Source organism: Hippopotamus amphibius, chromosome 16 (genome assembly GCF_030028045.1).
Source record: "Hippopotamus amphibius kiboko isolate mHipAmp2 chromosome 16, mHipAmp2.hap2, whole genome shotgun sequence".
In the NCBI taxonomy this organism is placed as follows: Eukaryota; Metazoa; Chordata; class Mammalia; order Artiodactyla; family Hippopotamidae; genus Hippopotamus; species Hippopotamus amphibius.
Window position 1 is genome coordinate 47,556,124 of NC_080201.1, and position 16,378 is coordinate 47,572,501.

The window sequence follows — 16,378 nt, forward strand, 5'->3', positions numbered from 1 at the left end:
ACAGGGAGATCAGGGAGGAGGCTGCGATAAAGGTCCAGGCAAGAGAGGGTGGAGGCTGGGCCAGGCTGGGGGCAGGGAAAGGGAAGGAGAGTTTAGATTGTATAGTTAGAGTCACCAAGGTTTGCTGACAGTTGGAGTGGGTCTGAAAGAGAGGTCAAGGGTGAATCTAGTATTTGGTCTCAGTCACTGGAAGGATAGAGGTGCCATTAACCTAGATGGGGAAGGTGGGGAGGGAGCAGATTTGGGAGGAAGGTCAGGAGGTCAGTTTAGGATGTGTCATGCTTGAGACATCTCTAAGACCCCCCATGGATATAGTGAGTAGGATGCAGACTGTAGGATCCTGAAGATAGAAATATCTGAGCTAAAGATAGAAACTTGGGTGTTGATAGCCTAGAGATGGATTTTTTTTTTTTTTTTGGCAGTGCTTGTGCGGCTTACAGGATCCTAGTTCCCCGACCAGGAATTGAACCTGAGTCCTCTGCAGTGACAGCACAGAGTCATAACCACTGGACCGCCAGGGAATTTCCTAGAGATGGAATTTAAGCCATGCAAGTGAGGGGGATCCATGATGGCATGATGGCATGACTGGACTAGAGAGTAGGACTAAGATTTGGAGCTGGCCGGGGTTAAGAGGTCGGGGAGCCAGACCTAGGTGACAGTATGATTGTAATTGGCAGTGAGTGCTATGAGAAAGTGTGTTACAAGCATGTAACTGCAAGCTTCAGTTTCAGTCTCAGGTTCAGACAGGGAGGGCTTCCTAGAAGAGGTGACTCCTGAGCTGACACCCAAAGCCCGAGTGGCTACAAAACCAGACAAAAAAGGCAAAAGGAGTGTTCCAGATAAGAGGGCACAGCCTATGCAAAGGCCTGTCAGCAACTGAGCCCTGGAGAGGGCGAAGAAGGAAGCTACTCAGACTGTCAAGGAGGGGTGTGGTCAGAAGGGAATCCAGATTAGTCATCCCCCAAAGTTTTTCCCATCAGCCAAACCCAGGTTCAGACCTGGTCCTGCTACCCTCTGTGACCTCAGGCAATGACCCTGCTTTCAGAGCTTCCATTTTCTCTCCTGTTAGTTCCTGCCTCACAGACAAGGCTTGTGTAGCAGCCCCAGCAAGCCCTCAGGAAGCATAGTTGTGACTGGCATTTTGTCTGTTGTGATCTTGTTAACTTGAGCTATTATCATATTAATTATATATATTATTGAAGAGTCACTGCATCAGGGAAATGATGCCAAAAACTCAGCTTCTGTGCACCGGTGCCAAATCAAATCACGGAGACAGAGTTTTGGGTGAAGCAGGAAAGGGTTTTTTTTTTTTTAATACTGAATTACTAGGTTTTTTTTAAATTTCTGTAAATAATTATGTATGTATTATTTTTGGCTGCGTCAGGTCTTAGCTGTGGCATGCAGGATCTTCCTTGTGGTATGCGGGATCTTTTGTTGCATCTCATGGGATTCTCTCTAATTGTGGCATGAGGGCTCCAGAGCATGTGGACTCTATAGTTTGCAGCACTCGGGCTCTCTAGTTGAAGTGCACAGGCTCAGTAGTTGCAGAGAGTGGGCTTAGTTGCCTTGCGACATGTGGGATCTTAGTTCCCTGACCAGGGATTGAACCCATGTCCCCTGCGTTGGGAGGCAGAATTCTCGACCACTGGACTACCAGGAAAGTCCTGAAAAGAAGAGTTTTATTGCCTTGCCAGGCAAAGGGGGACACAGCAGGCTTCTGCCCTCAAAAACTGTCTCCCAACCCAGGGGCTTTGGTGAGGAGTTTTATAGCAATGGTTCAAGGGCAGGGTCGCTGATAAGCATCAGGGTGTGTGCAGGGCCTGCACATCTTTAACCTGGCCTCAGGTGGTTTCCTGATCAGCTTCTCTGGAACGAAGAATGCTTCATCAAGTAGTTAACATCTTCCGTTTGTTGGGGGTTTTAGTTCTGCAGAAGAGCTCAAAGATATTGTTATGTGTATCCCTTGAGCCAGAACCAGGATCCTGTCCCAAGGCTGCACTGCTGTTTCTTGACTGCTCGTTCCTTGTCGCTGCATCCCCTCCCTTCCCTGATTAGCAGCTGTTTGGACCTGCCCTTTGGAGCTCAAGGAATGTCCAGGAAATTGAAGCCTATTTCCTACAAACAGGAAATAGGGGACACAGAAAGTCTTCCACGCCCAGGAGCCCTACAGGGTCCAGCTCGGGTTCAGTAGTGCTTAAGAGTACAGGCTAAGAGGGGAAAAAAAAAAAAAAAGAGTATGGGGGTGGGGGTGGGGGAGTAGAAGCTAGGGAGTTTACCCTCAGAATCAATTTACTTACTTGTAAAATGGAGATAATATATAGCAACCATCCCATAGGACTGTTATGAGGACATATGACATATGTAAAGTACTTGGGTGAGTGGTTGGCAGTTATTTTTATCACTATTACCTTAGAAGGAGCAAGAGTCAACCACCTGAGGAACCCAGGTGGGCCACAGGAGGAAGGAACAGACACAGAGGATAAGAGCTACTATTTGCTAAGCGTTTACTGCTTAATTCTGGTAAGGGCCTAGCAAGTGGGGGGCATGGAAACCCTTGTTCGCATTTTACAGATTAGAAAATCATTGGTTAGGTCACTTAGGATCCCAAGTTATTAAGGGGCAAAGTCAGGACTCAAACTCAAGCTGAGCCAGCTTCCAGGGGAGAGGCTAAAGGCTGGACAGCCAGACTGCCTGGGGGAGCCAGATTTAGCTCCCTCTGAGGAGCCCTGAAAAAGTACTGGGCGCACAAAGGTTGGACGTTGGAAGCAGAGAGCAAGCAGAGAGAAAGCCAAAGGTGCCTTCGGTTGCCATTTTCCCTCTCAGCTGCATTCCCCATCCTGCCCACCACCCAACCTTGGGAACATCTAGCCTCAGAGACCAGGCCGTGGCCAGCGGACTTTTTCTGTGTCTGGGCCCGTCTTAAGAGACTGGAAGACTGAGACTACACTTTGGGCCCGCCCAGGAAAAGTGATTCTGGTGACTTTGACTGAGGGGGTCAAGTGGCGTGGATGGAGGAGGTACAAGGCGGTCCAATTCCTTGGCGGAATTGGACTGCCATCTGGGCTGTGACTGCAGGATCCCCGCCACAGATGCGGGCGCTTGTCTCCGGACTGTGGGCTAAACATAATTCGTGGCCTCCAGACGCTGCTTGTCGCGACAAGGCTAGGACAGGGGACAAGTGCCAAGAATGCCGAGTCCCTTTTCTAGGAGATCCACATCTGTGAGCGGGTGGGGGCTGTCTTTGGAGCGAAAATTCACACTACAACACTAGGAGATGACTTTGGGCACGGTGACTGTCCAAGCCACCTCAGAGTTCTCATCCCCCGGTGCCTGCACTTGGGACCAAGCGATGTAGGGAAAGACCTATAAAGTCTGGGCAGTGTCGGAACGCCAAGCACCGGAAACGCAGGGCGGAGCCTGGGCTGCCGCGCCCCATTAAAAGGCGACAGGGCCGGAAAGCGCATGCGCAGGGTTAATGTCGGCTCTAGGACCGCGCGGATGCCGGCTGGGCCACCCCGCCGAGCCTAACCCTGCCAAGGCCGCCTGAGTCACCTGCCCCGCCCTGTGGAGCCGGACGCAGCCGGAGGCCGCGGAGCTGCAGAGACAGGCGGACCGGAGGACGCGCGAGCGAGGCGGTGAGCGCCCAGTCAGGACACCCCCTGCACTCCGTAATCCCGGCCCTGGAGGCCTCCAGACCCGAAGAAATCCTAAACTCTTGGCTTCAGGGACCCACCACACCCATGATCTCAGATTCGAACCCCCAGATCTGTCCGGCCCTAGGTATCCCGCCCCGGGGACTCTTCCACCCTCCCTCTCAGGATCTAAAATAGGAACCCATGGATTTGAGAGGTACCCCGTGAATTCAGCGCTGGGTGTGGCCTCCAGGACCACGACCTTCGTGCTCTCAATTCTAACGGAGACTCCGTTATCCCGGGCCCCGGGGCTCACACTCAACGATCTTAGACCCGAACCCCCAGACCCAGCATTGAGACTGTAATTCCGCTGCTGGCTGTACCTAAACCCTCAAGCCCACATTCTGGATTTCCTAAACTCTGCTCCAGAAGCCTTCAGGCGGAGAATAAACTGATTCACGCTCCTGACCCTCCCCAAACCCCTAAATCAGTCCTAGGGCTCGGGATCCAGCTTGGGGTCCCCATTTTGAGAACCCCACTTGACCTGGCAGGTGTCTGGTGCTTGATGATGCCCGTGCGTAGATTCAGTCGAGAGTCATTCAAGCCAGACGCTGACAGTTTGGACCGGGAGGAGGTTTCAGACCTGATCTTGCGTCCCTATGCCACCCATCCGAGAACTACCCTCCCCCAGAATCCCAAACCTCATCCCGAATGGACCCTCAAGCCTCAGCCGGAGGATAGGTCCCTGCCTAGAGGCTTCATATTACTCCCCCAAGTCCAGCAGTCAGAAATGCGTATTTTTGTGGGGGAAGGGGCGGACTCAAGGACGAGACAGCCACCTGACCCCCTTTTCCCTCCTCAGGAAATCTTGAGGCACCGCCATGTTCCTGGTTAACTCGTTCTTGAAGGGTGGCGGTGGCGGAGGCGGTGGGGGAGGCGGGGGCCTGGGCGGGGGCCTAGGGAATGTGCTCGGAGGCCTGATCAGTGGTGCCGGAGGCGGCGGCGGCGGCGGCGGAGGCGGCGGCGGTGGCGGAACTGCCATGCGCATCCTGGGCGGGGTCATTAGCGCCATTAGGTAAGGCGGGGCCTGCGGAGGGGCGGGGTCTAGAGGAGGAGGCTTGTCCGGCCAGAATAGAATGGGGTAACCTGGACACTGACCAGGAACCTTAATTAGGCTGGGCCGGGCCTGGGCTAGAAGACGGGCCTTGAAGGGACCGACCTTAATGAGTTCACGGGGGCGGGGCTTGACGTGGGGGTATTCTGACTGTTGAGGGGACACAATCTGATGGGACTGGCGGGGCTCTGGGAGGTGGGGCTTAGTGGGGCTGGCGCGGCCTACTTCCGCTAACCTGGAGACCACCGTTAAGGGGGCGGAGCCAATGAGGCTGGGTGTCACTTCATGGGGGCAAAGCTAGTCTTATGGGCGCGGCGTGGCCCCCGTAGGTGGGTCAATGAGGTGTGCCCAGAAGAGATTTAGCCCTAATGGCATAGGGGAAATGGCCTTGAAGGGGCAGGGCCGGGCGGGGAACTGGCTGGATTAGAACAGAAAAATGTCCTGGTGGAGGTAGGGCAGGGTCGGTAGGGGCTTTAGTCATGGCCACTGAGTGTGATCCCTCGAAGGGGTGAGAATGAATGGAGCTGGTGGGATGATGGGAAGCCACAAGTGTTCAGAAGCCATGGCGATGGAGTAGGTTCCTGAACAGATGAAACCCAGGAGGGTGGGGCCCCGGGAAACTGTGGCCGAGCTTCTATGAAGAGGCTGGGTCTTTTGAGGAATCTGTCATTGTGTAGGTATGCCCTGGCAAGAGGGGATCCTACCCTGGGGGTGCAACCAGGGCAGCAAGGATAGGGATGGGTGAGGACAAGGACTGATGAGGCAGGTGGAGGGAGCAGGTAGGTAGGGTGGCGAGCTTGGGGTTAGGGTGTGGGGGCTGGCGCTACCGGTTGGGTACCCCGCCCCCCGGCGCTAACTCCGATGTTTTCCTTCAGTGAGGCGGCTGCGCAGTACAACCCAGAGCCCCCGGTAAGCCGCCCTTCACAGTCCCAGACCCCTCTTCTCATTCTGAATCCTTTTCCTGCACCCATCCTTGTCCCTTTGAAGAAGCCCAACACCTCTTCTTATGAAGTTTATCTTATGAAGTCCCTCCCTTGTAACGTCCTCAAATTTAGCTGTATCCACTCCCTATTCACTGATCACCTCTCATTCATTGGTTACTCGACCACCCAGCCCACTCTGACTTTCCCACCTAAGGCTGTCCTGCCCAGGGCACCCCTCCCCCTTACCTGCTCTGAGATCTCCTCCCTCCGCAGCCCCCTCGTACCCATTACTCCAACATCGAGGCCAATGAGAGTGAGGAGGTCCGGCAGTTCCGGAGGCTCTTTGCCCAGCTGGCTGGTGATGTAAGTAACCTGGGGCCCCCAGACCTGTCCTAACCCTCCCATGCCTTCCCTTGGGCTGCCCTTTACATGTACATTCGGCAATCCCAAAGTTCCCATCCTCCTTCCTGACACTGCCAGACCCCTTTCAGTCACCCCATTCCTAACTTCTCCCCCCAGGACATGGAGGTCAGTGCCACAGAACTCATGAACATTCTCAACAAAGTCGTGACCCGACGTGAGTGACCGGGGTCAACACACCAGGCAGGTTTAGAGGCATGGCGGCTGGGGTAGCCATGATCTCTGGCCTTTGATTTTCAACCTGTATCCCACAGATCCTGATCTGAAGACTGATGGTTTTGGCATTGACACATGTCGTAGCATGGTGGCCGTGATGGATGTATCCTTGAGGGCAGTCTGATGGAGGCCTTGGTGAAGAGGGGATTTTCTTTTTTTCTTTTTTCTTTTTTTTGCTATGCTATGTGGCTTGTGGGATCTTAGTTCCCAAAGTAGGGATTGAACCCAGGCCCTTGGCAGTGAGAGCAAGGAGTCCTAACCACTGGATCACCCAGGAATTCCTAAGAGGGGATCTTCTGAGAGCATGATTGGGGCAGCCAGGGGGTAGCTTTCATACCCACAGATGTAGACATGTACACATCAGAACACACACCCACCTGTGGACATGTGGCAATACAAAAAACATCAGCTGTTATAACATGTTGCATAGGGTTAAAGAAATCCAGCCCTGCCCCTTAGCAAGGTTACTGAGCCTCTCTCTGTCTCAATTTGCCTCTCTGTTACCAAATTGGAGTTACATACAAAAGGCTTAGCCCAGTGCGTAGCACATAGTAAGTGGTCTTTACACACTAGCTGTTACTGTGATCTCATCCAGGTAGATTTTTCAGCTCTGAATGTGTTTCACTGTCACTGGGAAATAATACTGGTGGGGCTGGTGTCTTGAGGATTTAGTGAGAAAAATGATGTTCCTGAGAAGCTTAGCAGTATCTGACGTGTACTTGATCATTTGATGTCTTGGCCATTGTTGCTATTTATTGAGAATTTATCAAGTGCCAGCCCCTGAGCTAAGGCTTTATTTTTCTAATTTTATTTTATTATTACTTTTTAAATTTTTTGGCTGCATTGGGTCTTCGTTGCTGTGCACAGGCTTTTTTCTCTAGTTATGGTGAGCAGGGGCTGCTCTCCATTGTGGTGCACGGGCTTCTCATTCGGTGGCTTCTCCTGTTGCGGAGCCTGGGCTCTAGTCGTGTGGGCTTCAGTAGTTGTGGCACATGGGCTCTAGAGCTCAGGCTCAGTAGTCGTGCGTGGGCTTAGTTGCTCCAAGGCAAGTGTAATCCTCTGGGACCGGGGACTGAACCCATGTTGCCTGCATTGGCAGGTGGACTCCCAACCACTATGCCACCAGGGAAGTCCCTGAGCTAAGGGCTTTATACCAATACCTCATTTACTTTTTATCACAAACCCAGCTGGTATTTACCCTCATCACTTTATTTCCTTAGAATTCTAAGATACCCTTGTATTTTACAGGTCCTAACATAAGATTGAATTACTATTGAAGAATTTTATAAATGAGGAATTCTGCATTGTTATGTTTAAAGAGAGTCCTTATCATTTAGAAATATAAACTAAGTATGGAAAAAAACAATGAAGCCACACTCAAGGTGACATGATTAGGGTGGGATGGGAGCTGAGGATTTAGCCCAGGTTCTCCTGCTTGGCCGTTGTTATCGTACACACAGCGCACACATCTGGGTACAGCTATTCTTAACACCCTCCTGCCAGAGTGACACGACCGGCAAGCTGGGCTTCGAGGAATTCAAGTACTTGTGGAACAACATCAAAAAGTGGCAGGTGTGTGCAGCTTCTGAAACTCCTGGCACGAAGATCCCCAAGCCATGGAGATGTCATGCCCCATGATGCTCAGTTGAATCCTGACCTCCTTGTCTCCACAGACCATATACAAACAATTTGACGTGGACCGTTCAGGGACCATTGGCAGCAGTGAACTCCCAGGGGCCTTTGAGGCAGCAGGTGTGGCTGGTGGGAACATGGTGGGGCTGGGGGTGGGATCGGTGAGGCAGCCCCCACTGAGGTGGTCTGAGCCTGAATCCTGGGGCTGGGAGGGGGTTGAGCTATGTGGCCCCCACACCTGAGAGACTAAGTCATTCTCAGGCTTCCACCTGAATGAGCATCTCTACAACATGATCATCCGACGCTACTCAGATGAGGGAGGGAACATGGATTTTGACAACTTCATCAGCTGCCTGGTCAGACTGGATGCCATGTTCCGTGAGTGACACCCCAGCTCTCTTCCTGGGTGGGGGTTTGTTCAACCTTCATCAGCCAAGCCTCCTCTGAGCCTGACCCTGAGGTGGGCAACATTAGGGGCACAGCAGGGACTGACACAGCCCTAGCTCCTGCCCTCATGCCACTCACAGTCCAGAGGAGGAGAGGCAAATTACCAGACAGTGACACCTCAGAATGGTTACAGCTGCGATCGGGGAAGCCTAGGCAGGGTGATGGGGGCTGTGAGGGGGAAGCTCAGGGTAGATTGCATTTAGATTTGTGACTGGGGAGCTCCCACAGCTATTCAACCCTGACAAGGCACCTGATGCAGCTTAAGGGGTCAAGGAGGGCTTCCTGGAAGAGGGAGGGCACGTGTGAGTTGAGACCTGATGGATGAGGAAGAGTGACCCCAGCAAGAGGGTGGGGACGAGTGTTGCAGTGGGAACAACCTGTGTGAAGGCCTAGAAAGGAAAGAGAGGATGGTGCTTTGGGTGATTTTATTTGGACTCAGTTCAGAGGGCTGGAGAAGGAAGCGGGTAGGATGGGGAGAGAGAAGGCTGGGAGGGGTCAGTAGGGGCTGGATCGTGAGGCCTCTTGTGAACATTAATGCCCTGATTCCTTAAGATCAGCCCTGCGAAGTGGGAATTACTGCCCCCATTTAATGGAGGAGGGACCTAGGGTTCAAGGAGGCAAAATTGCTTGCTCATGGCCACTTAGCTAGGAAGTAGCAAAGCTAGAATTTGAACTCAGATTTGTCTGAGAGAGTTATGTAAAAGGAGGCAGAAGCAATGGACATGGTCAGGCCATGCAGGGCTGTGAATGCCAAGTTCAAGGGGTGCTCAGACACTACTGGGAACAGTGGACAGGGTCTCAGGTTTAGCTTTAGGACGATCTCCTGGCCTCCCAAGAGCCCAGGGAGGACAATGCATTAGAGCATGGGGAGAAGAAAGGGGCAAGTATGTCTGGGACATTGAGGGAAGGTGGGAGAGGATGACTGGGCAGATGATGCCAAAAGTCATGTATGAGAAGGCCCAAGAAATGGCCTTGGATTTACCAGCAAGAGGGCCAGCAGTGAGTGCAGTGGCCGGGGTACCGTGTGTGTGGACCCTTGAGGGTGGTAGATGAGTGGTGAGTGAGAGAGAAGCTGCAAAGACAGTGTGGGTGCCTGTTTGCCTACAGGTTTGGCTGTGAGTGAGGAACATGGAATCGAGTTTCAGGGCAGGAGTGGGGACCACACCAGATTGTACGAATAGGAAGTGCAGAGCCTCCTTCCCGTAGCCTCCTTAGGCTGGAACTGGAGGATGTGGAGCTTAGAGGTCGGTGGGAGGCTGGGCTTGGGCAGAGGGTGATGGGGGCATGCAGGTCAGGATATGGAGGCCATTATTGAGTTGGGTAGCAATCTGGGTTCCAATCCCAGTTTCCTCACTTTTTCGCTGCGTGGCATGGGGCATATCACTTCACTTCTCTGTGCCTTATATTTAAATGACACATCTCACAGAACTGGATTAAATGAGTTCGTGCGCGGAAAGTGCTTTATACACAGTGCTTGGCACAGAGTAAGAACTCAATAGAGTACTAGCCGTTATTATTGTCATCCCATATATTAGTATATTTTTATCCTAAAAGCCAATCCCCCAACCCTTCCTTTCTCCAGGTGCCTTCAAATCTCTTGACAAAGATGGCACTGGACAAATCCAGGTGAACATCCAGGAGGTAAGAACCCACATCCTGGGTTGTGGGATCCTAGCAGGGGGCCCCTCCCTCAGCCCCATGTACCAGCTCTGAGCTGGGGCTCCCCCCCTTCTATTTTCCCGAACGACTCCTGGGTGAGGGCAGAGAAGGGTTGCTGCTACTCCTAGGTTCCTTGCTCCTCACTCTCGGTGCCTTCCTCTCCCCAGTGGCTGCAGCTGACCATGTATTCCTGAACGGGAGCCCCAGATCTGCCCCCTCATCGCCTCGCTGTAGGAGTCACCTTGGACTCTTCGGTCTCCCCCAGGGCTGATCCTGTCTGCAGTCACATCTTCATGGGTCCTGCTGACCCACAGGCCTTTCTGTTCTCCCAGCCCTCCGTACCCGATTCTCAGTCAACAGCCAGGGCCCAACATACTTTGACATGCCCTGCCCTGAGGGTCAACCCACTCCAGCACACCCATCTCACTCTATAACCCCTCTCTTGCACCTGTGCCAAGCCCAAGGTTTGTGTTGCTTCTACACCCCAAGGGCCCTTCTCTCAGTTCTGGCAGGATCACTCCAGTCCTTACACACCCTGGCACACCCATTCAGTTACCACTCAGGCAGCTGAATTCCAGGCCATAACAGGCCTACATGCCCCAGTGCCTTCGTCTGTATTCTGCTCCCAGCCTGCCAGGCCCAGGAGGAAATAAATGCACTCTAGTTGCTGCTCTCTCTGAGATCTGCCTTCTGTTCTGAGAGCTGAGGGGTGTCTCTGTGTGTCTCCTAGTCCTGGTCTTTTTAAAAATTCTTGTTCCCAATTGAGCTGTAGCCTCATTCTTTTTTTTTTTTTCTTGTGGCCGTGCAGCATGTAGGATCTTAGTTCCTGGACTAGGGAACTAGGGATTGAACCCGAGCCCTCTGCATTGAAAGCCGGAGTCTTAACCACTGGACTGCCAGGGAAGTCCCTGTCCCTGCCACCTCATTCTTGCTGACATCTTTCACAGATCCTGTGGAAGCCAAGACGAGAAGCCTGGACCATCTCTGCTTCTGTTCCAAGCGCCAGGCTGGTGGGAGGTCTCAGTGCTACCCCTGGCCCTGTCCCCCAAGGCCATGTTTGCCCCTCTGAGCTTCTGTGCTTTAGGGAGTCTGTCCTCACTTGCCTCTGCCTGTGTGCATTACGCTCGGCATCTTCCTTCCCTCCCTCGGGCCTCTGCAGGGAGAGGGGCTGCCATCCCAGGATACACAGCCCCTGTCCCATGGCAGGTCCCCAGGCCCTGAGGGGCAGACCAGGGGTACCGTTTGGGGCTCCCAGCCCTTCTGGGAGGGCTGAGAGGCCGTGACATCCTGGGATAGCCCTGGGCTAGCATGAGGGACTCAGGGCTGGGGCAGTGGGCTATCCACAGGGCAGAGATCACTTGCGGGTGGAAGGATGGGCTGGGAGGCACACACGGAGGACAGAGCTGGGCTGGGTTCCTCAAGAAGCCAGCACATTTATTGATGCTTGTTCAGGTCCTGCAGACTTCTTGGTTTCACTTCTTGTGAGGGAAGGAGGCCCAGCCAAGGCAGTACAGGCTGTAAACAGTGCCTAGGGAGGAGGGTGTGTGGGGGGTACGGAATGAGACCCTAATTCCCTCCCCGAGCCCCATCTGCAGACTCCCAGTCACCATCTCCAGCTCCCTTCCCAAACTGCACTTCAACTGCGGAAATGCTGGACCTTGATCCAGACCAGGCTTTCTCCCCAGACCCACCGCTAGCCTAGTCGCCCTAAGATGCTCCCTCCCTATTTGCCCGCCCAGGGTCCCATAACATCCTACACCATCTCAGAACCGAATCCCCTCCTGAAACCCCAGCGCTGGAACCAGCTCCTTCCCCCACTCCATCTGAACCCCGTCTCCTGCCGAGCCGGGCCCTGCACTCACCTCCCAGACAGAGACCCATAGTCACTCGATACAGGATGTTGTCGGTTAGACCGCCCTTCAAGTGCACCGGGAGGTCATTGTCCTCCTGGATGTTGGGGACACACGATTAGAAAGGTGCTGCCCACTCAGTAGACCGTAAGCCCCTGCCTCCCCCAGCTTCTCTTCAGGACTAAGCGGGTGGCCCTGGGTCCTCCCTCCCCGCCGCCCCGCCCTCGCTCCGCCTACCTGGAAGAGTTTCTGTTTCTCAGCCACTCGGTTCTGGAAGCGGTTCCGGGCGGTTGAGCTAAAGGAGCGTACCAGTGCCTGGGAGACCTGTGGAGAGGGGATGGATGGGCATTGGAAACGCCTGGAGGGGTGTCCCGGAGGACGTCCCGCTGGGGGGAGGGTGTCGGACTTTCTCAGGCTCTGACTTGGGGACGGTCCTGTCCCTTGGGAGCGCCTCCAAGGCAAGCTCCGAACTGGCAGCCAGATTGGGGGAGGGGGTCTTGTCAAGAAAGGCCCAGAAGAAGGGGACTCGTGCCTAGAGGGTCTGGCTTGGAGGTTATCGGGCTGTCTAGAGGGTACCATTGGAAGAGGATCGGACCCAGAAGGGAGACTCCTGCTCTGCGGGTCCAAGTCGCGAGAAGCTTTTTGCGGCTTCCTGGATTAATGGGAGGAGCTCAGGTCCCGGGCGAGTCAGGGCTGGAGCGGGAGTGCCTAGGGGATTTCCCGGCTGCCTGAGCACTTGGGGGAGGAGGAGAGGTTTTAAGTTCCCGGTGCCTAGGTCCCGAGGTGTTAAGGGAGCCCTGGATGAAGGGAAGAAGCTCAAACTCGGGACTTTGGGCCATGTTAATGCGTCCCCGCTGTCTCCGAGGCTCTTGGATTGGGAGCTGGGGGGAGGAGGCCCCAGGCTTATTAGGAGGGAGTCCCGAGCCCTGATGGGGGCTCACGTTCCAAGTCCCCAGATCCCGGGATGTTTGGGGAGTCTCGTATAGGGGCGAGGGCTTCCAGCTTGGGGGCCCCAGCCCAACCCATGGGGGCCCTCACCCGCAGGGCCCTCATCCTGCGTCCTCTTCGGCCAGAGTCACCTCCCCTCTTCGCCCAAGGACAGACGGTGCCCTCCCCTCAGGGGGAGTCCCAGGCCACGCCCTCGGCGCGCCCCATGACTGCGCGATCCCAGAGGCCGCTCTCCCATTCGTCCAATAGGTGGGCGGAGAAGACGCTGCAAACCCCATCCCTGCATCCCAGCGCCAAATGGTTGGAGCACCCATCTGTTACTCATCTCGGAATTCGTTGGTCCGCTTGGAGAGGAAAGCGGTTCCAGAGAATTCATTTTGGGGTTGTTTCTGCGGAGATATCCGCCTGGGGCAAGTGCAGTTCCTCCGTGGGGTCCCTCGGATCTCTCCCTATCCGACTGATGTTGGAGAGCCAGTGAAGGAAGGTAAGATACCATCTTTCATTATGTCAAATGTAGTCCTTTCTCTTCCCATGTTGAAATAGATTGCTGTGGCTTTGGTCAAACGTCGGTGTTCATTAGGGACCATGTTGTATGGAAAATGCACCCAACTCATACCTCATCCAGGTGAGAGATGGGACCCAAGGAAGTAGTAGATTACATCGCATATCTCATGCTCGCGGAGGCATATGCTGCTTACTCATTAGGTGGAACAAAGGGCAGGGTAATCTTCCTTGTTTAAATAATTGTTTTTCATTGTCTCTCTTGGTTTATGATGAATCCATATAACTGACGCTGCATAAGTTAAACATGCATACTAAATAACTCCGCTGCATAGCAACGGTCTTTGCTTCTTCACAGCTTACCGCCACCTCCACACTCAGTTCTTCACCCTGGAAAACGGTGTAGTTGCTCTGTTTCTCTATCTGTTGACTTTAGACTCCATTGCACCCCCAGCACCTGGCACATGGGTGGATTTGATAATATTTGTTGAAGGAAATACAATATAATCCAAATGTTCTCTAACTTCGTCATTCCCACCCACTTAACAAAGTAGGACCTCAGTGCTTGTCCTAGATGCGACTCATATAGATATTTCTGGTCATCCCCAGGAAGTGGCCACACATGCGCTCACTTACCCAGCTGTCCCCTGTTATCTGCAGCTGTGTAGGATCAGTATTCAGGGAAGAAAATAGAAATTGCTTCGGGAATTGGATACCAGAAAATTTGGAAAGGCTGAAGGAGTGCCTTCTAAGCAGGACTGCTGCCTAATGTATGGGGCCTTGTGCAAAATGAAAATGTGGGATCTCTCATTCAAACAGCAGGGAAAAAAAATCACTGTTAAAAATACTAAATTATAAAGCTTTTTTCTTTCTTCCATGATTGCTCTTAATCTGTCGTGGTGTTTTTAATTTGCTATTCTATGCCATGCTCCCTAGAGTAAGGGATACCCTGGGGTGAGCATAAACTCTCACAGTCATCTGGGGGACCTGGCTTGCAACTTTGTGTGCCTACACACACGGCTGCTGGCTTCTGGGTTCTCCTCCTCTCCCCACCAGCCTCTGGACCAACTTGTGCCCTGGGCAGCGGTGAAGTCAAACAAGGCATCTCTCCTTCTCACGGACTTGTTCCCTACAGGGAGATACAACTTCCCTTTCAAGAAAAGCCAGAAACCTGGATCATAGGTGGGCAGGACACTTGCCCCTGCCAGGTCACCTGGTGCATGTGCCATGGAGCGCCAACTGAGGAGGAGGTAGCTGACACTCTGCCCTGCCCTCAGAGGCCGTGGGATGTGTGTGGTGGACCTTGACCCTCGCTACTCCCAGGCCCCCAGGAGGCAGAAGAACTGGCAGCTGAGAGCCTGTCTCAGGAAGACAGAGAATAGTGGGAGGAGAGAATGCACATGGGTCAGGCTCCAAGTCCCTGGTGCCTGCTCCATTGTCCCAGCAGACTTCACTTATAAAACACAAATTCAAAGATAACAGGAATCATTACAACGGCAACCGCAGAGCATTAAGCCACATGCTTCTTAGAGGAATTCCCTGGAGGTCCAGTGGTTAGGACTATGCACTTTCCTTGCTGAGGATGTGGGTGTGTAAGTAAGATCGTGCAAGACTCGAAGCCAAAAAAACAAAACAAACAAAAAACCCCACCATACTTCTGAGTGTGGGGCTCTGTTCACCTGCACTGGACATATGCCTTGCTTTTAGGCTAGTCCTGTAGGAATGACTCTCAGGACAGGTAAAAACTGCCCTAGGAAAGCTGGGTCAGTTTCTGACCCAGAAAGCTGGTCAGAGTTCTCTGACACTCTCCTTGCAGGAATGGAGTCCAGAATACACCGCATAGCACTGACCTTCCTGAACTTGGTCAGGAAGCCTTAGTCAAGAAGCTGCTGCTGCCATCACTCAGGTCTCCTTTAGGAACTGGTTCATCAACTTGCAGGACAAAAGGGCTCAACTTCAGGATAAAGAGCCAGCTAGGAGATGTAAGCTCTGTTGCCCTGTGTTGGCATGAACATATTGCTATAACAAAAAGGCATGAAAATACTGTGGTTTAAAGAATACAGAACTTATATACCAACCAATCTCAATATGTGGACCTTAATTGGCTCTTGATATGAACAAACAGTAAAAAACAAAAAACAAAAAAAATGCATTTTTGAGACATTTGGAAATTTGAACAATGATTGTCTTTTCCCTCAACATTTTATGAAAAATTTCGAAGATACAGAAAGGGTGAAGGAATCTTCTAGTAAATACTCATATTCCCACCACCTAGAGTCTATAATAAACATTTAGCTACATTTGCTTTATCACATAACTAGCCATCTATGCCTCCATCAATCCCCATCAACCCGTATCATTTTTTGATCCATTTCAAAGTAGATTGCAGGGGACTTCCCTGCTGGTCCAGTGGGTAAGACTCCCCACTCCCAGGGCAGGGGGGCCAGGTTTGATCCCTGGTATAATCCCCGGTCTGGGAACTAAATCCCGCATGCATGCTGCAACTGACCTCGAGCAGTCAAAAAAAAACAAAAACAAAAAGAAAGTACGAGGGTGAGTCCAAAATTATCTTCGCTCTGGCTATGGAAATACTTCGGCATGTGTCATTAACTAGACTGCTCGGGTAATTTATTATAGTAAATAATTAAAAATTTTATTGCTATTGTGGTTGTGCTTTTAAAAAAATGAGTCTCTACACTTTAGAAATAAATACTCAAATATTTTTTGGTGGAATGGTGTGAGGTCTAGTATAGAAATACCAAGTAACAAATCACCCCAAAATATAGCATCTTAAAACAACAATTAACATTATTTCACAGTTTCTGTGGGTCGGGAATCGGGATAATTTAGCTCAGCTACAGTCTCACAGCTCAGGATAGAGGTGGGCAGGAACCTACCGGGATTTGCCTGTCGTGAGTCGGGAGGGAGACTGACTCCAGCCTGGCAGCCCTCTAGAGTCCAGAACCAAGCTTTGGTGTCACTCTGCTGCCATCTTGTGGCAGGTCTGGAAAAAGCCCCTCCCACCTCTACCTTCCC

General features: G+C 52.5%; 3 protein-coding genes across 4 annotated transcripts in view; 2 read left to right on the forward strand and 1 right to left on the reverse strand.

Annotated features, from left to right (window-relative positions):
• The first annotated feature begins 3,498 nt into the window (after positions 1-3,498).
• CAPNS1 (calpain small subunit 1) lies at positions 3,499-10,723 on the forward strand. The gene is made up of 11 exons (XM_057712546.1): positions 3,499-3,635; positions 4,495-4,707; positions 5,622-5,655; positions 5,943-6,032; positions 6,189-6,246; positions 6,344-6,408; positions 7,809-7,877; positions 7,979-8,057; positions 8,199-8,315; positions 9,967-10,025; positions 10,211-10,723. Exons 2-11 carry the CDS (start codon positions 4,514-4,516, stop codon positions 10,235-10,237), a joined length of 792 nt encoding a protein of 263 aa, XP_057568529.1. The 5' UTR covers positions 3,499-3,635; positions 4,495-4,513; the 3' UTR covers positions 10,238-10,723.
• A 724-nt stretch (positions 10,724-11,447) lies between these two features.
• Positions 11,448-13,003, reverse strand: LOC130838874 (cytochrome c oxidase subunit 7A1, mitochondrial). Of its 2 annotated transcripts, none has more exons than XM_057712605.1 (4): positions 12,932-13,003; positions 12,131-12,217; positions 11,906-11,990; positions 11,448-11,571 (listed from the first exon to the last, which is right to left on the reverse strand). In XM_057712605.1, the coding sequence occupies exons 1-4, from the start codon at positions 12,944-12,946 to the stop codon at positions 11,516-11,518; spliced, it is 243 nt and encodes an 80-aa protein (XP_057568588.1). In that variant the 5' UTR covers positions 12,947-13,003; the 3' UTR covers positions 11,448-11,515. The 2 variants fall into 2 exon arrangements, with proteins under 2 accessions (XP_057568588.1, XP_057568589.1); XM_057712606.1 differs by lacking the exon at positions 12,932-13,003 and adding an exon at positions 12,470-12,562.
• Positions 13,004-13,112: 109 nt separating this feature from the next.
• ZNF146 (zinc finger protein 146) overlaps positions 13,113-16,378 on the forward strand; it is a 58,509-nt gene continuing 55,243 nt past the window's right edge. The window contains exon 1 of the mRNA XM_057712541.1: positions 13,113-13,325. The gene's annotated coding sequence lies outside the window, so the exon portion shown is untranslated. The remainder of the gene's footprint in view (positions 13,326-16,378) is intronic.